The sequence below is a fragment of the Staurois parvus genome, unplaced genomic scaffold, assembly GCF_062004578.1.
Source record: "Staurois parvus isolate SC_StPar_1 unplaced genomic scaffold, SC_StPar_1.0 ptg000578l, whole genome shotgun sequence".
NCBI lineage: Eukaryota > Metazoa > Chordata > Amphibia > Anura > Ranidae > Staurois > Staurois parvus.
In genome coordinates, this window is record NW_028318374.1 from 6,648,744 (window position 1) to 6,675,880 (window position 27,137).

The 27,137-nt window shown below is 42.0% G+C and overlaps 1 protein-coding gene across 1 annotated transcript in view; it reads right to left on the minus strand.

Annotated features, from left to right (window-relative positions):
* Nucleotides 1-27,137, minus strand: part of USP33 (ubiquitin specific peptidase 33) — a 151,952-nt gene that overhangs the window by 46,548 nt on the left and 78,267 nt on the right. Inside the window, exons 14-18 of the mRNA XM_089692189.1 lie at nucleotides 26,929-26,999; nucleotides 26,791-26,824; nucleotides 23,798-23,843; nucleotides 5,558-5,738; nucleotides 5,333-5,459 (exon numbers count right to left, since the gene is read on the minus strand). Coding sequence (XP_089548315.1) covers nucleotides 5,333-5,459; nucleotides 5,558-5,738; nucleotides 23,798-23,843; nucleotides 26,791-26,824; nucleotides 26,929-26,999 — 459 coding nt within the window. The remainder of the gene's footprint in view (nucleotides 1-5,332; nucleotides 5,460-5,557; nucleotides 5,739-23,797; nucleotides 23,844-26,790; nucleotides 26,825-26,928; nucleotides 27,000-27,137) is intronic.

Below are 27,137 nucleotides of genomic sequence, written 5' to 3' on the forward strand. Positions count from 1 at the left end.
TTGCACCTGTGTTTTGTGGGGTTTTTAAAAATATTTTAAAAAAAAATTCTTGTTGCTAGGCAGATTTAAATGCAAAATGTGTCAAAAACGCAACAAGAATGCAACAAAAATGCACTACATGCTTTTCTGCAGCGTTTCCATGGATGTCTATAGAACCAGGACCCTTTCCAAAAAACGCACCGGGTGAAAATGCGGAGATGTGAACCTGCCCCATAGGAAACCATGTTAAATGGACTGTAGTGCATTTCTGCAGAAAACACTTAGGTGTTTACCTAGGGTAAAACTGGAGAGTGCAAAATCTGGTGCAGCTCTGCATATAAATCAATCAGCTTCCAGGTTTTACCCCCCGGCCGATTTTGAAATTGTGCGACTTACAGTGAAGTCAAAATCGGGTGACCTGCCAATTTCATTGCGATTTGCAAGACATCTGACACAGATGTCTATGCAAATCGCAACAAAAGTAGTGCATTTACTACTTTAGAAACTACTTTAGAAATCGGTGTGGCTCCGACCAAGTTGGAACCTCACCAATATGACTGCTCTAGTAGCGGACAATAGGGTGCGACTTGGCGTACGATTTGCAAATCGCATGCCAAGTCACACCCAATGTGAATGGGGGCTTATTACCAAAGCTTAATTGAACAAGCTGAAGTTAGAAGCTGATTGGCTCCCACGCACAGCTGCACCAGATTCTGAGCGCACCAGTTTAAGTAAATATTCCCCTAGGTGTGACGATTCCATTCAATAGCCCCTGAAAGCATATAGAGCCTTCATATACATTCAGGGATATAGACTCACATCACAGGTCTTCATCTAGTTGTCTCTAAGGCTGAGGAAGGGTGCCACCACTCTTGTTTTGCACAATGCAAGTCTAAGAATATACAGTATATTAATAACATGTTGCATTTGGGCTATAAGGCTATTCAATTAGATGATTTTTTGCATTGTTTGCGTTAAGCTTTTCTTGCATGTGCACTTAGTTCTCATACGTATACTAATCTATGATTGTCCTACACATTACAGTGTGTCTTAATTTAACTTCCAGACTGCACAGGTGGGTACCTATTGCTATATAACTGGAATTTTCTGCATACTACCCTCCAGGGACCATATTATATCCAGCTTAGTATCACCTATGTGAAGTGCATGCATGCACTGCAACAGACCTTTGATACAACATTCTTTCATTTACTGCATATTTTTCACTGCTTTTGCTGAATGCACTAGGCAACAATCCACGCAAATTCATGCAAGCCTAATATTTGCGATAAACAATACACAAGTACTGGGACATCATATGTTTATTTATTTGTATTCATTACAAGTACTTATATAATGCCGTCAATTCATATTCTCTCTCTCTCTCTCAAAAAAGTATTTAGTCAGCCACCAATTGTGCAAGTTCCCCCACTTAAAAAGATGAGAGAGGCCTGTAATTGGCATCATAGGTAGACCTCAACTACGAGAGACAAAATGAGAAAACAAATCCAGACAATCACATTGGCTGATTAGGAAAGAATTGATTTGAAAATTATGGTGGAAAATAAGTATTTGGTCAATATCAAAAGTTCATCTCAATACTTTGTTATATATCCTTTGTTGGCAATGACAGAGGTCAAATGTTTCCTGTAAGTCTTCACAAGGTTGGCACACACTGTTGCGGGTATGTTGGCCCATTCCTCCATGCGGATCTCCTCTAGAGCAGTAATGTTTTGGGGCTGTTGCTGGGCAACACGAACTTTCAACTCCCTCCAAAGGTTTTCTATGGGGTTGAGATCTGGAGACTGGCTAGGCCACTCCAGGACTTTGAAATGCTTCTTACGAAGCCACTCCTTCGTTGCCCGGGCGGTATGTTTGGGATCATTGTCATGTTGGAAGACCCAGCCATGTTTCATCTTCAGTGCCCTTGCTGATGGAAGGAGGTTTGCACTCAAAATCTCACAATACATGGCCCCATTCATTCTATCCTGTACATGGATCAGTCGTCCTGGTCCCTTTGCGGAGAAACAGCCCCAAAGCATGATGTTGCCACCCCCATGCTTCACAGTAGGTATGGTGTTCTTTGGATGCAACTCAGCAGTCTCTCTCCTCCAAACACGACGAGTTGTGTTTCTACCAAACAGTTCTATTTTGGTTTCATCTGACCATATGACATTCTCCCAATCCTCTTCTGGATCATCCAAATGCTCTCTAGCAAACTTCAGACGGGCCCGGATATGTACTGGCTTAAGCAAGGGGACATGTCTGGCACTGCAGGATCTGAGTCCCTGGCGGCGTAGTGTGTTACTGATGGTAGCCTTTGTTACGTTGGTCGCAGCTCTCTGCAGGTCATTCACTAGGTCCCCCCATGTGGTCCTGGGATTTTTGCTCACCGTTCTTGTGATCATTTTGACCCCACGGGGTGAGATCTTGCGTGGAGCCCCAGATCGAGGGAGATTATCAGTGGTCTTGTATGTCTTCCATTTTCTAATTATTGCTCCCACAGTTGATTTGTTCACACCAAGCTGCTTGCCTATTGCAGATTCAGTCTTCCCAGCCTGGTGCAGGTCTACAATTTTGTTTCTGGTGTCTTTCGACAACTCTTTAGTCTTCCCCATAGTGGAGTTTGGAGTGTGACTGTTTGAGGTTGTGGACAGATGTCTTTTATACTGATAACAAGTTCAAACAGGTGCCTTTGATACAGGTAATGAGTGCAGGACAGAGGAGCCTCTTAAAGAAGAAGGTACAGGTCTGTGAGAGCCAGAAATCTTGCTTGTTTGTAGGTGACCAAATTCTTATTTTCCACCATAATTTGCAAATAAATTCTTTCCAAATCAGCCAATGTGAGCCAGGGAGGTGGTGACGTGGTTGGGATTCAAACTCTGGTGCTGCCAAGCGGAAGTGCTAACCATTTAGGCACTGTTCGGTTTGTTCACTGGACATACTGTAAGTTTATACATGTTCGGTTCTTTTGGGATAAAGTTTTCAATATACTGGAGTGACTAACATTTTAATATTTTTTCAGTAGCCTAGAATTTAACCACTTGCTGCATGATAATAGCAGATTTACTGCTAGCGGGTGGCAGCTACAGGGTAAGAGACATACCCATACGTCGCGCCTTATTTCTGGGTTTTGGACACAAGTGCGCACACCCACTGCTGACCTGTACTGTGATTGGACACAGCACGAGTTTGCCATCAGGCTACAGCCAATGGTTGTGGGCTTTATACCTGCTGATCGGTTGTGGCCAATCACAGCACAAGGTTCTGTGTTTACAAACACACAGCACAGAACAGAGATCTAGCCGTTTCTTGAAACCAACTCTGAGGTCAAGGAGAAAAAGTAGCCTGTCCTGTGAGTAAAAGCAGCACACATTACCCACTAGGCACACAGTTAACCTCTGGATTGGCCTCCTGAGTGGATAGGGATTAGAACACCTGTCAGTTTTTTACACCTGTCTACACCTTCCATAGGAGAGATTAACCGTCTGTTTGTCATGTTTACCATTATCATCAAAAGTGGAAGCAAAAGAAAATTCCCAACTTTGGCTTGCTCCCAGAACAGATAGAGAGGGGTAATTTCCCAAATGAGGACACTAGTTCTGGTGACACCCCAGGATTCCCTCACTTTGGAGTAGTTTCCTCTCACTTCCTGTTCTGGCTATGGGACAGGAAGTGAAGGAAAATCTGCTTGTTGGGACACAGATGGTAAAAAAAAAAAACATCCCTTACTCTATTCCAAATGAAATAAAAAAAGTTTAGCTTAGTTCTACTTTAAATAATAAATTTGGGTATTGAAGATAAAATTATTTTTTTTGCATTGGTTTTGATTCAGGTAATACCCTAAACCTGTTTATATGCTGCCCCCTATAATATGTTTGAAGTTTAGGCATTCCTACTTTTGGGTTTTCTTTTTTTGTTCAGGAAGGACGCATCCTAGAGCCTCTATACCTCTTAAGAAGAAATCTCTTTCTACAGCGGAGCTATACCAGATCCATTCGGTTGGGAAACCAGGCACATTACATGAAAATACACAATATGTTATCACATGTTCCTGTGAGCACCCCTGTAGCAGCCAGGTAGCAGTGAGATGATGGAATTTCAAGACACAGGCCGCTAGAAAGGTATGTATAGATAGGCTTCTTTTACAGGGCAGGCTCTGTGGTGACAGGATCCCTTTAACCACTTCCCATCCGGCCGTTGTATATAAACGGCCGAATGGTGGCAGTGTAGGGGCGGGTTGCCGTTCATAAACGGCGCCCGCCATTTTGGACTGGGAGTGCGCAGCACCGCGATCTGATGCCCGCTGTGTCCGGACGAACACCGATCGCTGTACGGGACCTCTGTGTGAGGTCCCAATCATGTGATCACTGATAGGCCAATCAGTGATCACATGAATAGGTATAAGCAAGATGTCACTTCTGACATCATTGCTTACTACGTGTGAAATCTGTGAATAATCACAGAGATCACATGGTACAAGGCTATTCACAACAGCCTTGTACCATGTGACAAGCTGTGACCAATCACAGCTCACACAGTATTTCTCAATGGATGCAAGAATGCAGCCAGAGAGAAGGAGAAATGATTGCTTTTACAGCCTTTATGGGTGTAAAAGCAATCAGTGTAACAATAAAAAAAAAAAAAAAATCTTCATCACCCTCCGCAAGTAGTACAGTGTCACTATGGCAGTGTTTCTCAACTCCAGTCCTCATGGACCCCCAACAGGTCATGTTTTCAGGATTTCCCTCAGATGAAACAGCTGTGGTAATTACTAAGGCAGTGAAACTGATCAAATCACCTGTGCAAAATAATGGAAATCCTGAAAACATGACCTGTTGGGGGTCCATGAGGACTGGAGTTGAGAAACACTGCACTATGGTGACACTGAACTGCTAGGGTGACAGTATGTTAAAAAAAACAAATAATAATATCAAAATATAAAATAAAAATGTAAAAACATTTTTTTTTTTAAATTATAGTTTTTGGTTATAAACTAATTTGGGTTATTTTTTTTTTTTACTAAAAAGATATCTGAATAAATGTTGGCCAAGATTTATGAAGATTATTTATTTGCAAAATGTTATAAGAAAAATACTTTTTTTCAAAATTTTTGGACTTTTTCATTTATATAGCAAAAAAAAATAAAAATCCCAGTGGTGAATAAATACCACCAAAATAAAGTTTTATCTGTCTCAAAAAAGTGCTAAAAAAAATTCCTGTGGATACAGTGTTGTATGACCGCGCAATTGTCATTCAAAGTGTGATAGCGCTGAAAGCTGAAAATTGGCCTGGACAGGAAGGGGGTGAAAGTGTCCAGACTTGAAGTGGTTAACAAAAATGAACTACTTACCTGTAGAAAAGCACATAGGCTTCAGCATTCTGCACGGTAGCTTCAGACACTTCGGTGACACTCTGGTCATCAAATTCATACCAGAGGTTATTCAGGTTGTTGCGGCAGTAAGCAATATAGTGGCCACCTGGACAATGATTTAATTGAAGGTTACAAGAAGACAATATTCGCAAGGGCTTTACTCAAGACAACAGGATGCATCCAATCCTATCTAAAAGTACTTACTGCTGGCAGTGCCATGATGACAGATTACAGACAAAAGGTCATAGGTGACGATCTGGCTTGGGCTGTCCTTAGCAAGGAAAGGCTGCAGGTCCAAACCCTCCAGCGGGAATGATACGTGAGTACCGATTTTAGTAGAAAACATAAGTTCATGCCTAAAGCGTTTCAGGTGTATACTCAATATCTGCAAGAAGATAAATCATAATAATTAACATGATATTCAAAATACATTGGAAACCATTCAAAAGCATATTTACTAAACATATATGATTTGAAAAACAGCTCTACCCCAGATTTTTCCTTAGGAGTCAAAAAGATCTGACTGCTCACCAGAAATTATTGCTATCCAGGAGAACCCACAAACTGCTGCCTCACTACTTATATTGCTGTAGTCACCAGCCCATGTGGCTTCTCTAAATATTCACTGGGAACACTGAATTGCTGTATTGTCTGTCTTTTCTACACATGAATATAAGCTGGATTCACCTGAACCTATTGCTGAAAACATCACTCTTACTTAAATTAGAGTTAAGGCCAAAACTTTTTTTTACCCATTTTGGATACAGTAAGGGAGGGTTATGACCCCTGTGGGGGTTTTTTTGCCATCCATGTCCCATTGGGGAGATTTCCCTTCATTTCCTGTCCCATAGCCGAAACAGGAAGTGAAAAGAAATCCCTCCAAAGTGAGGTAATCTGTCACCAAAACTAGTGTCCCTATTCCCCTCTGGGAACCACTTGGGGACAACTCAAAATGTGAGATTCTCTTTTACTTTCACGTTCGATAATAATCATGACAATACAGAGGGTGAATTTTCCTAATGGGGGCAAAGACAGCAATAAAAACAGGTGTTGAAAGGTGTTCTAATCCCTCTCCACTCTATCCGAAAATAAAAAAAGAAAAAAAAAATGTTTGCTTTTGGTTATACTTTAATTTATTAACCACTTGAGCCCCAGAGGATTTACCCCCCTTAATGACCAGGCCTTTTTTTGCTGTTTGGCGCTGCACTAATTCAAATGATAATTGCGCGGTCATGCAATGCTGTACCCAAACAAAATTTACGTCCTTTTCTTCACACAAATGGAGCTTTCTTTTGGTGGTATTTGATCACCTGTGCGCTTTTTATTTTCGGCGCTATAAACAAAAAAAACACGAAAATCTTGAAAAAAAACCAATTTTTTCTACTTTCAGCTATAAAAAATATATCGTAAACTCAAAGTTAGTCATAAATTTAAGCCAAAATGTATTCTGCTACATGTTTTTGGTAAAAAAAATCCCAAGAAGTGTATATTGATTGCTTTGTGTGAACGTTATAGCGTCTACAAACTATGGTATAGATACTGTAATTTATGCCTTTTTTTGCTATACAGCGCTGCACTAATTCAAATGATAATTGCGCGGTCATGCAATGCTGTACCTAATCAAAATTTACGTCCTTTTTTTCACACAAATAGAGCTTTCTTTTGGTGGTATTTGATCACCTGTGCGCTTTTTATTTTTGGCGCTATAAACAAAAAAACACGAAAATCTTGAAAAAAAAACAATTTTTTCTACTTTCAGCTATAAAAAATATATCGTAAACTCAAAGTTAGTCATAAATTTCAGCCAAAATGTATTCTGCTACATGTTTTTGGTAAAAAAAATCCCAATAAGTGTATATTGATTGCTTTGTGTGAACGTTATAGCGTCTACAAACTATGGTATAGATACTGTAATTTATGCCTTTTTTTGCTATACAGCGCTGCACTAATTCAAATGATAATTGCGCGGTCATGCAATGCTGTACCCAATCGAAATTTACGTCCTTTTTTTCACACAAATAGAGCTTTCTTTTGGTGGTATTTGATCACCTGTGCGCTTTTTATTTTTGGCGCTATAAACAAAAAAACACGAAAATCTTGAAAAAAAAACAATTTTTTCTACTTTCAGCTATAAAAAATATATCGTAAACTCAAAGTTAGTCATAAATTTAAGCCAAAATGTATTCTGCTACATGTTTTTGGTAAAAAAAATCCCAATAAGTGTATATTGATTGCTTTGTGTGAACGTTATAGCGTCTACAAACTATGGTATAGATACTGTAATTTATGCCTTTTTTTGCTATACAGCGCTGCACTAATTCAAATGATAATTGCGCGGTCATGCAATGCTGTACCCAATCGAAATTTACGTCCTTTTTTTCACACAAATAGAGCTTTCTTTTGGTGGTATTTGATCACCTGTGCGCTTTTTATTTTTGGCGCTATAAACAAAAAAACACGAAAATCTTGAAAAAAAAACAATTTTTTCTACTTTCAGCTATAAAAAATATATCGTAAACTCAAAGTTAGTCATAAATTTCAGCCAAAATGTATTCTGCTACATGTTTTTGGTAAAAAAAATCCCAATAAGTGTATATTGATTGCTTTGTGTGAACGTTATAGCGTCTACAAACTATGGTATAGATACTGTAATTTATGCCTTTTTTTGCTATACAGCGCTGCACTAATTCAAATGATAATTGCGCGGTCATGCAATGCTGTACCCAATCGAAATTTACGTCCTTTTTTTCACACAAATAGAGCTTTCTTTTGGTGGTATTTGATCACCTGTGCGCTTTTTATTTTTGGCGCTATAAACAAAAAAACACGAAAATCTTGAAAAAAAACCAATTTTTTCTACTTTCAGCTATAAAAAATATATCGTAAACTCAAAGTTAGTCATAAATTTAAGCCAAAATGTATTCTGCTACATGTTTTTGGTAAAAAAAATCCCAATAAGTGTATATTGATTGCTTTGTGTGAACGTTATAGCGTCTACAAACTATGGTATAGATAATTTGAAATTTACACAGCTTTTACTTTCTGACCGCCCATCACATCTCTTGAGGTGCTAAAATACCAGGATAGAACAAACACCCCCAAATGACCCCTTTTTGGAAAGCAAATCTCAGGGAGGGGGAGGGGGGGCCATTTTCTCCCGCTGCTTGTAAAGGCAATTCTGCAGCTAATTAACCACTAGGAATGCTTTTACATGAAAGCCCATTTCCGGCTGAAAAAAATAAAACCAGGATGATGCCTGCAGCTGCAGGCATCACCCTGGTATAACCATTCAAAGTCCAGTGATGTACCAGTACGTCACTGGTCCTTGTTGGGTGTATATGCTATGTTCTTTTTTTCTTTATGCAGCCTGTGGGCTGAATGAAAAAAAAGAGAAGAAATCTCTGCCAGAAAAAGTGTGTGGTATGCCCACCATTAGAAACCTCCCTCAATCCACCCACTTCTAATGGTGGGCACATATGAAATGTGCCAACAAATATAAAATATATATGCCGAAGCATGGGGGCCATCCACCCACTGGCCACCCCAGGCCCCCATGCTTTGGCATATATTTTCTTTTTTTTAACTGCGGATGAAAAATCTCATCCGACAGCACTGCACACACCTACTTATGTCTATTCTGAAAGCAAGACCCTGTTGCTGTCAGAATAAACAGGTCAGTGCTGCAGTTTGACGTTCCTGCAAAGAAATCAACAAGGGTTAACAATAAAACATAAACTCAACAACTTTATAATGAAAAGTGTGTGGTGGTATGCCCACCATTAGAAACCTCCCTCAATCCACCCACTTCTAATGGTGGGCACATATGAAATGTGCCAACAAATATAAAATATATATGCCGAAGCATAGGGGCCATCCACCCAGTGGCCACCCCAGGCCCCCATGCTTTGGCATATATTCTCTTTTTTTTAACTGCGGATGAAAAATCTCATCCGACAGCACTGCACACACCTACTTATGTCTATTCTGAAAGCAAGACCCTGTTGCTGTCAGAATAAACAGGTCAGTGCTGCAGTTTGACGTTCCTGCAAAGAAATCAACAAGGGTTAACAATAAAACATAAACTCAACAACTTTATAATGAAAAGTGTGTGGTGGTATGCCCACCATTAGAAACCTCCCTCAATCCACCCACTTCTAATGGTGGGCACATATGAAATGTGCCAACAAATATAAAATATATATGCCGAAGCATAGGGGCCATCCACCCAGTGGCCACCCCAGGCCCCCATGCTTTGGCATATATTCTCTTTTTTTTAACTGCGGATGAAAAATCTCATCCGACAGCACTGCACACACCTACTTATGTCTATTCTGAAAGCAAGACCCTGTTGCTGTCAGAATAAACAGGTCAGTGCTGCAGTTTGACGTTCCTGCAAAAAAATCAACAATGGTTAACAATAAAACATAAACTCAATAAAACAACTTTATAAGGAAAAGTGTGTGGTGGTATGCCCACCATTAGAAACCTCCCTCAATCCACCCACTTCTAATGGTGGGCACACATGAAATGTGCCAACAAATATAAAATATATATGCCGAAGCATAGGGGCCATCCACCCACAGGCCACCCCAGGCCCCCATGCTTTGGCATATATTCTGTTTTTTATAACTGCGGATGAAAAATCTCATCCAACAGCGCTGCTCACGCTGACTTATGTCTATTCTGAGAGCAAGTTCCTGTTGCTGTCAGAATAAACAGGTCAGCGCTGCAGCTGAAAGCATTCCTGCAAACAGAAATGGTTAACAATAAAACAACAATAAACCAGTGAAAGTCGAACAATCACAAAAATGACAACAACAAAAAAAACTATAACTATTTTTGGTTTTTACATTTTTTTATTTTTTGGGGGGGTATTTGTACTTTTATTTATTTTTTTTATTTTTTTTAACTTTTTTTTCCAAACTTCAAACATTTAAACAGCTGGTAGGGTCTCTCCAAATGCGATAGCCAGTTTCCTGACTACCGAACATCTTTTGAGACCCTGTGTAAATGTGCCCTGATCTGTGCCGTGCTGTACCCTATACTAATAGTTCACTAGTGTATGGTAGAGGCGGAAGCAGGGCTTGATGCAGAGGCCAGGTTGGCCAGGACAGGAGGGACAACAATAGCGGCTGTCACGCCTAATTCCACGTTTGCTGCAGACACGACATCTTTTTTGGGGTCTTCTTTGGGTTGGGGTACCAGGAATGGTATCGAGAAAATGTCTCTCATGCAGACGGCTAACTGCATCTGGGAGAGGGATTTGGGGCACAGCACCTTCTGGATACAAAAGGGCCCTGATGTTCTCTAACTGGAAATTTAGGTATGATCCACTATGTCCAGTTGCTTTATAGAGAACAAAAGCATTATATAGAGCCAATTGAAATAAATAAACTGACACTTTTATGTACCAGCGTTTGGATTTTCGGGAAACTAAATACGGCTGCATCATCTGGTCATTGAAGTCCACCCCTCCCATGTTAAGGTTATAATCGTGGACACAGAGGGGCTTCTCAACAACACCAGTTGCCGTGGTAATTTGGACGGTCGTATCTGCATGAATGGAAGACAGGAGGTAAACATCCCGTTTGTCCTTCCACTTCACTGCGAGCAATTCTTCATTTCTCAAGCAGGCTTTTTCCCCCTTTTTAAGACGGGTATTTACAAGCCGTTGGGGGAAGCCTCGGCGATTAGATCGCACAGTGCCACATGTGCAAATTCCCAAATTGAACAAATGTCTAAATAGTGGCACGCTTGAATAAAAATTGTCCACGTATAAGTGGTACCCCATGTGGAAATAGGATGACGCCAAGTCCCAAACTATCTTGCCACTGCTCCCCATGTAGTCTGGGCATCCGGGGGGCTCCAAGTAACTATCTTTTCCCTCGTAAATCCGAAACTTACATGTATAGCCTGTTGCCCTCTCACAGGTCTTATACATCTTGATCCCATATCTGGCACGCTTGCTGGGGAGATATTGTTTGATTACAAGGCGGCCAGAATATTGAATGAGGGACTCATCGATGCAGATGTTTTTCTGGGGAGTATACACATCTGCAAATTTTTGGTTAAAGTGATTTACGAGGGGCCGAATTTTGTGGAGCCGGTCAAATTCAGGGTCACCCCGAGGACGACTGAGTGAGTTGTCGTAGAAGTGCATAAAACGCATTATACTCTCATATCTATGCCTGGCCATGGCAGCAGAGAACACGGGCATGTGAACAAGAGGGTCGGTGGACCAATACAACCGCAACTGATTTTTATCATTAATGCCCATGTTGAGGGTTAGGCCCAAAAAAACTTTAAATTCGGAAACCGTAATGGGTTTCCATGCGAATGGTCTGGCAAGGTTTGAATTTGGGTTGGCGGCGATAAATTGGCGTGCATATAAATTGCTTTGATCCACAATCAATGCATAAAGATCTTCTGTGAAAAACAGCTCAAAAAAATTAAGGGGAGTATTTAAATTTGCTGTTTCCACCTGAATTCCGGGTTGGGCAGTGAATGGGGGAAGTACGGGTGCTGCAGAATTTGTGGGCTGCCAATCGGGATTTGCAAGCACATCCGGAAGGACACTAGGGGCTCTACGGGCCTGTCTGCGAATTCTTGGTGGCCGCGGGACACTACTTGTGCTCGCCACCGCACCAGCTTGTACTGCACTTATGGGACTCGCCACGTCACCAAGTGATACTGCAGTGCTGGTATGCCTACGACCAGGACGTACTAGGCCGCTGGTGCTCGCCAGTTCACCAAAAGATACTGCGGCACTAGTACTGGCACTCTGCTGCATATGAGAGTCATCATGCATTTGTACCACCTCAGCAACCTGTGAATGGGATCGGGTACGCCTGACCTTAGCAGGGACCACTTCCTCGTCGCCTGAGCTAGCTGTCAGGGTGCCGCTGCTGTCTATAGGTTCGTATTCTGAGCCTGATTCTGCCAGTGAGTCTTCCCCTTCGCTCTCACTTGACATGCTCAGAATCCTATAGGCCTCTTCACTAGTGTACCTTTGCTTAGACATTTTGGCCACTAAATTTACAGGTACCTAGTGCGACTCACGGGAAAAAGAGCACCTGGCTGTCAGGGACTGCTTGAACTGCTACAAAAAATTTACCGACAAGTGCTAACAGATATCAGGCCTGATTCTGTGAACACTGCGGTTTTGTGTGTAATATGTATCAAGTGACAGTTATCTACTGACACTGCACTTGCCGGGGGAGAAGGGGGGGGCGTAGGGGCTAAACGCAGGTGCTGGCAGGTGTTGGGGCTGATCCCGCTAACACTGCGTTTTTGGGGATACTAAAGTAATGTGAATGCTGGTATAGCGCTGATCTGATCAAAGATATTGATCCAATCAGACACTATACTAGCAATGAAGGTTTAGCGTGCAAGTAAGCGTGTTCCTGGCAATCAAGGGGTCAAATGTGATTATCTGTGTACTAGCGGGCAAACTGGTGCTATCTGGGAGGGGCGCTAACACTATTGGAAGTCGCTAGCGACACTGATACAGTGATCAGTAAAAATTGGTTCACTGAGCAGTGACACTGGTGACAGGGCAGTGAAGGGGTCAACTCAGGGGGGAGGGGGGGGGCGATCAAGGGGTTAGACGGGATCACTGGTGTATTAGCGGGCAATCTGGCGCTATCTGGGAGGGGCGCTAACACTAACGGAAGTCGCCAGCGACACTGATACAGTGATCAGTAAAAATTGGTTCACTGATCAGTGACACTGGTGACAGGGCAGTGAAGGGGTCAACTCGGGGAGGGGGGGGGCGATCAAGGGGTTAGACGGGACTACTGGTGTATTAGCGGGCAATCTGGCGCTATCTGGGAGGGGCGCTAACACTAACGGAAGTCGCCAGCGACACTGATACAGTGATCAGTAAAAATTGGTTCACTGATCAGTGACACTGGTGAGAGGGCAGTGAAGGGGTCAACTCAGGGGGGGGGGGGGGGGGCGATCAAGGGGTTAGACGGGACTACTGGTGTATTAGTGGGCAATCTGGCGCTATCTGGGAGGGGCGCTAACACTATCGGAAGTCGCCAGCGACACTGATACAGTGATCAGTAAAAATCGCTTCACTGATCAGTGACACTGGTGACAGGGCAGTTAAGGGGTTAACTGGGGGGGTGGGGGGGGGAAATTAAGGGGTTAAATGGCTTTATTGGTGTACTGGGGGGCAAACTGGCGCTATCTGGGAGGGGCGCTAGCACTATTGGAAGTCGCCAGCGACACTGATACAGTGATCAATAAAAATCGCTTCACTGATCAGGTACACTGGTGACAGGGCAGTGAAGGGTTAACTGGGGGGGGGCAATCAGGGGGTTAAATGTGTCCTAGAGTGTGTTCTAACTGTTAGTGTAGTGTTTTACTCACGTTTAAATGTCTCTTCTTCTCTGTCTGGAACGGAATGTGTCCAGGCAGAGAAGAATGACATCATATCCTGCCCTGTGTAAATATCAACACAGGACAGGATAGGACAGGGACCGATCATCCGATTTCAGCCAGAAATCACTGGCTGAAATCTAATGATTGATCCCTCCTGGATCGAATCGGATCACCCGCGGGTCGGCGGGCGCGCGCGCGCGCGCCCCCTGCCCGCGAAAGTGTCGGGAGCGCGGAACCCGTTTTTAAACGTGGTTTTGCGCTCCACTGCCGCCCTGCACACGTATAAACACAGTGGCAGGGCGGCAAGCGGTTAAAGCAAATGTAGCAATATTATTAATTTAATTACTATTTAAGAAAAAAATAAGGTAATTGTGAAATTGATGGCAGCAACAGGTCTCAAAAAAGTTGGGACAGGGCAACAAAACAGCTAGCAAAGTAAGTGGTACTAACAAGGAAGAGCTGGAAGAACAAAGTGCAGCTAAGCCTAGGTTCAGATTTCTTTTTCAGAGAAGGCCTTGCATATTTCAGCAGGACAATTCTAAACCGCATGCTACATCTATGACAACAGAATGGCTTTGTAGTAGAAAAGTCCGGGTGCTTGTGATACATATGTGACATGGGTGTATAGAATGTATGTGTGAAGGATGATTGACACTCAATTGCCATAATTTTAGTAGGATATATCAGTGGAGGGGTAACTAGAGTTTAGAATAATAAGACAAGGACATTGTTAAGATCTATCAAGGCTAGATCTATGATTCATAGTTACCAGATGTGCAGTTGCAATCAGTCAAGGATTTATAGTTACAAGATCTATAGTCGAACAAGTTAAGGTTCATAGTCAAAATAGTTACACAAATAGAGTTTACTGCGCATGGCAGTAAACAAGGACACTGCAAATTATGTATATAAAAGACGGGAGATTCTAGGGGAATTTGGGACTCATTGAAGACGCGGCAGACTTGCCTTGCGGTGATTTCCCGGATTTCCCCTTTGCTGATTGCTGAGAGTCCCCCAATCGTTGGGCAACGGGTGATGCTACAATATCCGGTGATGTATTGATGCTTTATTCTTGCTATAATATGATCTAAATATGATTTGCAATTCTGACAATTCTTATGTTATTATACTAACAGAACTTATTGAATAAATCATGTTTTGCTTTAATATTTATTAAGCCTAATCCGTGTATTAGTGAGCGATTGTAGTAGTGTTAAAAACACTTTGTTTTGAGGCAAAACTGTGCTCAAGCAGCCTGTCTGCATTCCAGATCTTTAACTGCTTCCACGCCGCCCTATAATAGATGTACTGCTACAGGGTGGCAGGGGCGCGCAAAATCATGTATATATATACACACGTGATTTTGCAGTTCCAGATAGGGGATGCATGTGCGTCCTACCTGCACCGCCATTCGTGGCCTCGGCTGTCAATCACTGGGTCCCAGCCGACCTCCGAGTATTACAGACGGAGGAGAGACCTGTGTATAAACAACACAGATCTCTCCCCTGCAGCTCCTGCACACTGCTTTGTGCAGTGTGCTTACAGTGTAAAGCACAAACACACACAGCACACAGTAAGACAGCACACAGTTAACCCTTTGAACACCCCACGTTAACCTCTTCCTGCCCAGTGCCATTAGTACGGTGTCAGTGCTTTTAATTAGCACTGATCAATATATTGGTGTCACTGGGGATGTCAGTGACACCACGTCAGTTCCCCCCAGTGTCAGAATGCCTGCCGCAGTCCCGCTATAAGTTGCTGATCGCCACCATTACAAGTACAGAAAAAAAAAATTTCCAGTATATATACACAGCACCATTTGTAAAGACTATAACTTTCACGTAATCCAAATAGTTTACACGTATTGGGATTTTATTAGCAAAGACATGGAGCAGAATACATTTTGGCCGAAATTTATGACATTTGATTTAAATCTTTTTACTGGACCTGTTTAATAGAAAAAGTCAAAAATATTGTTTTTTTTCAAAATGGACAGCCTTTTTTTTGTTTATAGTGCAAAAAATAAAAACCGCACAGGCGATTAAATACCACCAAAAGAAAGCTCTATTTGTAGGAAAATAATGACGTAAATTTCATTTGGGTGCAGCGTTGCATGACCGCGTAATAGTCAAAGTAATGCAGTGTTGTATCACAAAAAGAGGCCTGGTCAGCATCTTGAATTGAAAAATACGACAAAGAAGACCCAGGACTGATAATCGGTTATATATATCAGGCAAGAATGTGACAGCATTCCTCTCCCAAAACTTCAGCAACTAGTCTCCAGTTCCCAGACGTTTACAGAGAGTTACCAAAAGAACAAATGTAACCAGCGCTCAAATCTTCATGCAGACTAAATGGTATTCGGAATGCCAAAACGGTGAGGTGCCGCCCTTCAAAGATCGGGAAATCTGGGTACTGGTGAACAAAAGCAAACAGGGGCGCACTCTCATCGTGCATTACCGTGGTACACCACGTATTTATTGAAAAAAACATATAGATATATATACTCACAAACCAAAGAGGATAAAAACAGAACAGGTGGTCCACAATAACATGCAAATAAAAAGATGGCCACCGCCCAAGTCTATAACTGGCTTATATAGCAAGGACACATAAACAGGCATCACATAGCGAATGAAGGGGAGAGAACAATGTTCTTGGACAACTTGCCAGCCAGCTTGCTAACAACCGAATTAACCTAACAATATGCGTTTATAACGGGTTTAGTTAGCACACATTTGCAAATACATACGTAAGCCACAGAGCCACGTCACGGTCTTCAATAACAGTCCAATGCAATACTGTGCCCTACGTAGGGATAAGCTGACGCGTTTCAGGAGATAAACCCCCTTCTTCCGAGCTCCATGAGAGTGCGCCCTTGTTTGCTTTTGTTCACGTTTACGTTTACAGTGAGTTGTAAAAAGAAGAGGGGAGGTCTTTTCTGAGACGTGTTGCTGCCATCAATTTCAAAATGCCCTTTTTTTTTTTTCTTAAAATAATAAATTTTCTCATTTTAAACATTTAATGTGTTTTCTATTTTCTATTGTTAATAAGATACGGGTTTATGAAATTTGCAAATAATTGCATTCTGTTTTAATATTATATTATGTTTCAATTGGTAAAAGGTCTGGACTGCAGGAAGGCCAGTTAAGCCCCCGGACTACTCCACTACAAAGCCATACTGTTGTCATAGAAGCAGTTTAGCATTGCCCTGCTGAAATATGCAAGAACTTCCATGAAAAAGACATTGTCTTATCCTAATTAGCTGCAAAATATTCTTCCAGCTCTTCCTTGTTTGTAAATACAAATATATAAAACTCTATGTATCCCTACAAAAAAGTACCACTCTCACCCTTGAAAGTGCAAAATAAAAAAAATAAAACCTTTTCTGTAATCCCTCTAACACACTCCCATCATCTACCCTCATACATAAAATAATAAAATTATTACAATATTGTATATGTATGTATAAGTGTCCAGGCAAAGGTCCACACAAAGTACTCTTCCAAGTGTTGAAAACCAATCCAGTTCGTTGCTTTTCAATCCAAGATACCTCAAAAAAAAATAAACTAAATATAGTGCATTATCTTTAAAGCAAAACAAAAACACTCGTGACACTTAAAGTGACTCCTCCTAAACCCAAACTTGTGAGAAACCAACACTTCAACTTGTGATTTGTGCAAAAGTCCAAAAACAGTGTCACCATTCAAATGTAGTTAAATACCATTACCCTCTCATGGATAATGAAACTTCACAACCATTCCATGTTAATCCACATCAAACTACTCGTGATCACATGCATCAAATATAAGTAGTGCCACCACTCTTGCAGGATAATATACCATTACCCTCTTTCAATATAAAAAGGCATAAGACTCCTCCAGGGTAATCCGTGACTTCTCCTTTCCTGAAGTGCCCAATCCGGACTTCCCCGCTCCTCGGAAGGGCAGAGAAGACAATACTAATTGGAGTATATAAAAAGAAATCCGTAATTTTATTTTAAAGCTTACATTAGGTAAAAATAAGCGTCCATCCTCTCCCACAGTTCGTATGACTGAATCCAAGATGGCCGCGCCGCTCCTTCCGGTTTGACGCTCTGGCGCGTTTCGTCATTTCCGCCTTTTTCATAAGACCCTTATGAGGAGCGGGGAAGTCCGGATTGGGCACTTCAGGAAAGGGGAAGTCACGGATTACCCTGGAGGAGTCTTATGCCTTTTTATATTGAAAGAGGGTAATGGTATTTAACTACATTTGAATGGTGACACTGTTTTTGGACTTTTGCACAAATCACAAGTTGAAGTGTTGGTTTCTCACGAGTGTGGGTTTAGGAGGAGTCACTTTAAGTGTCACGAGTGTTCTTCCTTGTTTGTACCAACTGCTTTGCCAACCTTAATTTTGCCCTCTCCCAACTGTTTTGAGACGTGTTGCTGCCATCAGTTTCAATATTACCTTATTTTTTACTTAAAATTTAACATTTTCTCAGTTTGAATATTTTTCAATTTTCTATTGTGAATAAAACGTAGGTTTATGAGATTTGCAAATCATTGCATTATATATTTATGTAGAGTTTACACATTGTCCCAACTTTTTTGGAATTGGGTCCGTACTAGGGCAGGGGTGGGCAACTGTGGCCCTCCAGCTGTTGTAGAACTGCAAGTCCCAAGAGGCATTGCAAAACTGACAGTTACAAGCATGACTCCCAAAGGCAAATTTATGATGGGACTTGTAGTTCACTAACAGCTGGAGGGCCACAGTTGCCCACCCCTGCACTAGGGCAATGTTTGACAATTTAGAAGCCAATTAATCTACCAGAATGTTCTTCAATTCAATATCTAAATACTGCTAAGCCCTACATCTGGACATGGTGGAGAGTAGAGAAACCAACAGCTGTGGCTGCACCCTAGGTGGCTGCCTAGTTCCCCTAGTAGTAGCACCAGCCCTGGCTACAAGTGACAAAATGCTCAAATGTAAACAGGGGCCATTGAAATTAATGGGATTTTCCTTGTTGAGCATTCTGAGCTTCGAGCCGAAAACCACCTTAAAGTGTGAACAGGGCCTTAGGGCAGGGGCAGACTGACAGCTCATGGGGCCCCCCGGGCAATAGGGGATCATGGGGCCCCTGTGTCCTTGCCCAAACTCAAAAAAGCCTATGAAAAAGGTACCAGGGGCATCTCATGGGGCCCCCTACTGACCCCGGGCCCTCGGGCAGTGCCCAAGTTTCCAAATGGTCAGTCCGCCCTTGCTTCTACTAGATTTACATCATAATAGGGATTATGTGCATTCCTCAGCTTCTCTTCACCTCTGACCCCACTAATGTCGAACCCACTACAGACAGTTATGGGGCAAAATACAGGCTTGCATGGAACAGTACAAAGAAGCAAGAAATCTGTAGACTAGGATCAAAGAGGTTAGTGTAATTTCTGTAACTGCTAATCTTCACACTGCCTGGCATATGATGTTCCAGACTGTGGTTTATAGGCCATGGCTCCAGCTTTTTCCCCCCCATCACATTCCAAAATGGGTAAACCAAGCTACCCTGTACACTGTGCCTCTATAAATAGTAATAGTGCCTGTACGCTATACAACGCCCACGCAATAAGCAGAACCTTTCTGTAGATGATCTGTATAAAATTTAAACTACAGGGCCTGTAGAAAAGCAGAAAAATAGCTGGCGTTATGGTATCATTCTAGCTGTAGGAAAACCAGCATTCAGATTATGAAACTCATTTACACTGAACTCACACAAATACGTGGTGCTGCAGAAATGGGCCTTCTTCCTGGGCACTACATATACAAACTCAGCATTTGTGCTGGACGTGGACTCCCAGCATGATAAGCAAGCTGTCAGCAACAGCTCCCGGTCTCGTACTAACAACCTGGAGCCAGGAGAACGGGCTATCAATCACATGATCACTGTGATAGCCTACGATTGGCTATCACGGTGATCACTCAATAAATCACTCAGTAAAACCCACCCCTGTACTGTCTCTCTACTCTGAATAGAGAAAATATATTGTCATTTTTCCTCTAGTCCGAAGAAAAACATGTAAAAAAAAAATTGGTGTGTAAAAAAAGAAACAATCAAAAAAAGAAAAGAAAAAGATAAAGCTAGATCAGGGCTTGATCTGATTAGGGTCAGTGTCAAAAATCACAGTGTGTTTTAGGTGTGTTTAACCAGTTCCAGTCCAGGGCAATTCAGTTAAAAATTGCATACGCCGGTGGAATAGCGCCAAACTATGGTACCTAAAAATATCCATAGGTGACGTTTTAAAAGCCTTAACAGGTTATCAGTTTGGATTTACACAGGAGGCCTGGCACTAAAATTATTGCTCTTGCTCTGACATTTGCAGTAATACCTTACATGGGTGGTGTGATCGCTATTTACATGCACTATATTGCCAAAAGTATTGGGCCAGCCCTCCAAATCATTGGATTCAGGTGTTCCAATCACCTCCATGGCCACAGGTGTATAAAAATCATCACCTAGGCATGCAGACTGCTTCTACAAACATTGGTGAAAGAATGGGTCGCTCTCAGGAGCTCAGTGAACTCAAGCATAGTACCATGAAAGGTTGCCATCTGTGAAATTTCCTTGCTACTAAATATTCCACAGTCAACTGTTAGTAGTGTAAGAAAGTGGAATCAACAGCAACTCAACCACGAAGTGGTAGGCAACATAAAATGACAGAGCGGGGTCAGTGCATGCAGAAGAGTGCAGAAGTCACCAACTGTCTGCAGAGTCAATAGCTAAAGACCTCCAAACTTTGTGTGGCTTTCAGATTAGCAGAACAACAGTGCGTAGAGAGCTTCATGGAATGGGTTTCCATGGCCGAGTAGCTGCATCCAAGCCTTACATCACCAAGTGCAATGCAAAGCCTTGGATGCCGTGGTGTAAAGCATGCTGCCACTGGACTCTAGAGCAGTGGAGATATGTCCTCTGGAATGACCAATCATGCTTCTCTGTCTGGCAATCCAATGGACGAGTCTGGGTTTGGTGGTTGCCAGGAGAACGTACTTGCCTGACTGCATTGTGCCAAGTGTAAAGTTTGGTGGAGGGGGGATTATGGTGTGGGGCTGTTTTTCAGGGTTGGGCTTGGCCCCTTAGTTCCAGTGAAGGGAGCTCTTAAGGAGTCAGCATACTAAGACATTTTGGACAATTTCATGCTCCCAACTTTCTGGGAACAGTTTGGAGATGGCCCCTTCCTGTTCCAACATGACTTCACACCAGTGCACAAAGCAAGGTCCATAAAGACATGGATGAGCGAGTTTGGGGTGAAGGAACCTGACTGACCTGCACAGGGGAAACAGAAACAACACCTCCTGTGCTCAGGGACCCAGATCAAGGGTGGGTCGATGGACAGACCACTAAGGAAGTTCGTCCACCAATGGATCAAAGGTGGTGCAGCTCTTAACAAGGCTGGGGAAGCCCAACCTGCTCTGAGGAAGAAAGGACCCCCCTTCAAAACAAGTCAGCTGAACCCTGAGAGTCTTCCATTTTGATGTGACTGGTACTGGTCTTGCACTTCAATGTTCCTTTCAGGATTTTATACGCTTGTTATTCTGCTTTGTTGGTGAGTATATATCTCATTTTAATAAAATCAGTTTTTTATTGAGGTAATGGGCAAGGTTGATACCCTTTCTTTTTGTTTTCACTTTGCAGTGCTGGCCTGCACAGAGTCCTGACCTCAACCTGACAGAACACCTTTGGGATGAATTAGAGTAGTGACTGTGAGCCAGGCCTTCTCGTCCAACATCAGTGCCTGACCTCACAAATGTGCTTCTGGAAGAATGGTAAAACCTTCCCATAGACACCCTCCTAAACCTTGTGGACGGCCTTCCCAGAAGAGTTGAAGCTGTTATAGCTGCAAAGGGCGGGGCCAACTCAATATTGAACCCTACGGACTAAGACTGGGATGCCATTAAAGTTCATGTGCGTGTAAAGCAGGCCGACCAATACTTTTGGCAATATAATGTATGTGTGTGGAACCGACAAGAGCATTCTAATTTGCGAGTGAGCTTTGCGAAAAGGAGTTTCTTAAAAAAAATTTTTATTATTTTATTATTTTTTTTTTAAATGTCTCAAATTTTTTAAAATAATTTTTATTACTATTACAAAGGATAAACAAGGGGGTGGGTGTTCCATCGCCTGGAAAAGCAATCCAGTGGCTCTAAAGGGGTACGTCCTAATGATGGGAAGTGTATAAAAAAAGGTTTTGTTTGTTTTCTTTATTCAGTGTGTTGGGATAGGATAAAAAAGCAAAATGCTCACTACTGTTTCTTGTCCCTACTTTGGGTCTGAACATAAACTATACACATATGCAGAGAATTTATTTCGTTTATTTGGTTTTGCTGGTGGATCATAGTAGTGGCAATAAATTTACAGCTAAATTAACCACTTGACCTCCAGAGGATTTACCCCCCTTAATGACCAGGCCTCTTTTTGCTACTCGGCGCTGCACTAATTCAACTGATAATTGCGCGGTCATGCAATGCTGCACCCAAACAAAATTTACGTCCTTTTTTTCACACAAATAGAGCTTTCTTTCGGTGGTATTTGATCATCTGTGCGCTTTTTATTTTTCACGCTATAAACAAAAAAAGGCCAAAAATTTTGAAGAAAAACAATATTTTTTACTTTCAGCTATAAAAAATATATAGTAAACTCAAAGTTGGTTATAAATTTAGGCCAAAATGTATTCTGCTCCATGTTTTTGGTAAAAAAAGTCCCAATGAGTGTATATTGATTGCTTTGTGTGGAAGTTATAGCGTCTACAAACTATGATATAAATACTGCAATTTACGCCATTTTTCTGCTATACAGCGCTGCGCTAGTTTAACGGACAATTGCGCGGTCATGCAATATGGTACATAAATGAAATTTACATCCTTTTTTCCCCCACAAATTGAGCTTTCCTTTGGTGGTATTTGATTGCCTGTGCGGTTTTTATTTTTTGCGCTATAAAAAAAAAGGCTGACAATTTTGAGGAAAAAAAAACAATATTTTGGACTTTTTGCTATAAAACATGTCCAGTAAAAAAAAATGCAAAAATCAAATTTAGTTATAAATTTCTGCCAAAATGCATTCTGCGACATGTCTTTGCTAAAAAAAAAAAAACCAATACGTGTAAATTAATTGGTTTACGTGAAAGTTATAGCGTTTACAAATGGCGGGAAAGATACTGGGATTTTTAGGTTTTTTTTTATACTAATAATGGTGGCGATCAGCGAATTATGGGGGCGATCAGTGACTTATGGCAGCGACCAGCGACTTATGGCGGGACTGCGGCGGACATTCTGACATTGGGGGGTACTGACTTGGGGTCACTGACATTCCCAAAAACACTAATACAGTGATCAGTGCAAAAAAAAAAAAAACACTGACACTGTACTAATGGCAATGGGGAGGAAGGGGTTAACTTTATTTTGCAGGGAAGGGTTATCTGTGTGAGGGGGAGTGTTTTACTAGGGGGCGGGGGTGTGTGCTGCACGGGACAAGGCTGATCGAGAGAGAGAAACTCTTCTTTCTCGATCAGCTCGTCCTCAAGCTGTCAGGGAAGTGACAGACAGCACAGCTACTGCAGCTGTGCTGTCTGTCACTGTTTGCCGCCGATCGCCGGGAAACAGCCGTAAGGACCGGCTGTGACCCGGCGACTGACATCCGCGGCGGTGATCGGCGGGACAGATAGGGCAGCGGCGCGCCTCGCACGCACCCCCTATTTGTTTACAAAACACACGTTTTAAAACGTGGTTTTGCCTGCCCATGCCGCCCTGCCGCCGTACTTCTACAGTGGCAGGGCGGCAAGTGGTTAAAAAAAAAAAAACGCACACAAGGTATATTTAAAATCCATCACTGTGATAAAAATTCAGTTTTAGGATATGAGTGATCATTTCCAGAGGGACATCATGCATATCCCAGCATGCCTTGTCAGCCACCAGACATGAAAGCATGGCAGGTGCTGTGTTACACAGCTGGGGAAGGCTGTCTAAAGACATCACCTGCTGAGTACCAAAAGTAGAAAATGTATAAATATTTTACTGAAGGTTTAAAAAGCTCACCTCAGGAAATTTCTGCACTTTACAAAACTTGACGCCATTTCTTAACCTTCAGGGAAAAAAAAAATTATTGCAGACAGAGCAATGAATGAACAGCCACTCTCCTTTAAAACTGCAATTAAAGTGATATTAAAACCTTAGTTTTATAGCATTCAGAGAGCACTAAGTAGGCAGCTTTTTTTCTTTTAATCCTTGCCTATGTTCCCATTTAAGCTGGTGCCATGATAGCTACCTCAGGTTTCCAGACTCAGGGTGGCTCCTTTCTCTAGCATCATCCTATGGAGCCACCCTTGCATGCATGGACTAGATTTAGGTCTCCCTACACTGTGTGCAACAATACCAGCACACAGTACCTTATCCTAGGCTGGTTACACATTTGTTCTGACAGGTGGATTGACCCCCCCGTCAGAACACAGCGATCAGTGCTCACTGCCATTGGCTGCCAGCGCTGCCTGGATGCTGGTTTTCCAGCATGCCTGTTTGACAGAAGCTGTTTGTGGGACTGGCTTCTGTAGGACAGACAGCTGTACACACGGACCAAAAGTCAGCCAGGTCCTGCCAAACTGGTCCATTTTGGCCCGTGTGTACAAGGTTTTAGGGGGGCATGGTACTCCCCTGATCCTCCCCTACTTCAGTCCCTTCTCCAAGCTAATAGACTTGCGTGGAGACAGCATTGTCCACTGTGTTACTAAACCCTGCATTCACTATATCTGGTCTCCCATAGTACACAGAACATGGAAATGCAATTATTATAGTAAATATAAACTGCTAAATACTTTTCTAATCAGCAGTACATAGCAGTCTTGTGACTTCTATCAGTGTCCAGCAGAGCACTGGTTGCAACTTGAAGGAGGAGTTTTCATTCTCCTGTAGGAGGATGCAGGACCCCTAACCTCTGTCTGGACAGTGCTGATTGACCCTGCTGATCACATGCACTCTCCCAAGACAAAAAAAAAAAACTAGCAATACACACCAAACTGAGCATGTGCAGCTTGCCCCCGAGCCTCTGTTTTATCAGGACATATTTAGGAAACACTGGAAGAAGGGGAGGATCAAAGAAGACGGGATCAAACATCCTTTCTACACAATGTGGGGGATTAACCCCTTAGGTTCCACAGTGAGTATAACAAGCATGCTTTGCTGCATATACAGACTGATTTTACTGTTGAGGGTCAACAGCCAGCAGCATTAAATTATTATAAACTGCTGCTGAGAGGGATAGTAAGTGTAATAGTTTCCTGAATGGTTTTTTTTTTTTAATTGTGCTCACTGCATTAAACTGCGTTTGAAAAAAGAAAAAAAAAACACAGAGGGATAAATACAACTGATATTGCAGATAAACTGCTATGCCAACTTTGGTTTGAATCAAGAGGAATGTGTCACAATATTTTCTGTGTGTCACATTGTTTCTATTGGACCAGCCGACATTCGGCTTAACTGTAGTCGCCGTAACTACTTTAGTGATCCTCACTGTCTTCCTGGTCAAAGTAACCACAGGGTGGTTGTCCGCTCAGCATGGGCAAATCATTTGTATTTTCTCACTGACTACCAAGTGTTCTTTGACTGGATAAAGTGGACATCTTGACATCACCACCCCACTTTTCCAATCAGAGAATTCTTTGCACTCACTGAGAAAAATGCAAACTGCTCTCTGAATGGAGACCAGGAAAACAGTGAGGACCACTGTAGTAGCAGCGGCCACTACGATGATTTTTCACTTTCACAAAGATCAGCCAGGTATACATTATGTATACTTACATTGGTCCAGGCTGGAACAATGTAACTATGCGGAAAAAAGTACCCAGAATTCAGATTTAAGGTACTGCACAGCCTCAGGCAACAGTCCTGCTCTGATATCCATGCTGAAGAGAAACTTCATAAATAAAGAATGTCCTAAACTGGACATTATAAGCCATGATCTCAGCTGACAGCCAACCATCTGTTTCTACAGAGGAAGCATCACGGGTGTTCCAAAGAGGATAGAAGGTAATCTAACTCATAATGACAGAAAGTCAGAGAACACAGCATTGATATCACTGTTTACTATCAGAACCACTATCAATTTTTTCCTTCTTTAACCTCCCTGGCGGTATGATTATTTCAGATTTTTGGTGCTGAAAGCGGTACCAATATTTTGCATGGAAATATGTAGTTTTTTTATTGTAGGCTGTAATATTTAGGAATAACTCACTGAAATCTGTCCGAACAAGAGTCTAGTAAACATCCCGGGGATGATAAAATTTGAAACACAAAATCATAAATTATAATTTAATAAATAATCATAAAAAATAATAATAATACATTTAATTCAATAATATAATTAAACCAAAAACACTGAAATTTGAAATAGAGCGCCAAGTTCGCACATCACTGAGCAAAGTCGCAAAATTGTTTTCAGTGTCTGATGACGAATTTCTCCACGAATCATTATCACTCAATTCTGCAAGTGGTTCTGATTTACTATCGCTGTTCTCTAGCTGATCTAAACCCGCTTTTGACCTAAAGGGACGCTTTTTGGACGCCATGGACGTTTCTAAGTTTCCAGGCAGAAAGAACAGTAAAAATGCAGACAGGGGACAGGACAAAGCACTCGGGACAAAATGTATGTGAAATGGTTTGAAACAGCAATGTTTTACTATGTAAAATTCGTTTTGAAAAAAATGAAATTTTTAAAAAATTTTCAAATTTCCCACTGCCGGCAGCGCCTGTACGTCCCGACGTCACAGGGACCGGAACACAGAAGCCGGATGCCGGCATTGGCCGGACGAGATGGCCGGGGACACTGCAGGGGACACATCGCGGGAGCGAAGGACAAGGTAAGCTCTGCAGGGACTCCCTGTGCAGCGCCGCATGGTAAGCCCGAGTGTAGCTCGGGGTTACCGCTTTTGGTACAGAAACTTTACCCCGAGCTACACTCGGGAATACCGCCAGGGAGGATAACAATCACATTAACCACACTTTTACATAAAAGAGAAATAAATCTTTTTCAGACTTACTTTTTGCATTTTTCACAGCTGTACATATTGTCACCTGTAGCAGAAAATACAACCAGTTAGATTCTGGCAACTATAGTTATGTGTTAAATATAATATTAGGAACCAAATAAAATGATAAGACTCCCTGCTATAGCTCACCTTTAAGTTCGTCTCTGGCAAAGAAAGCTGCAAGGCAATCCTGTAGCGTGACTGTAGGGCCCCAAAACCAGCTAGAAAAAAAATGTGCAAACAAGTATGAAATATTTTCAAGGTTCCTCTCAGGCCAATAAATGGATACTTCAACACCAGCTATACAGAGTGTGTGAAGGCCTTAGAACCTCTGTTAGATTTTAATTGCCATCTGCGTC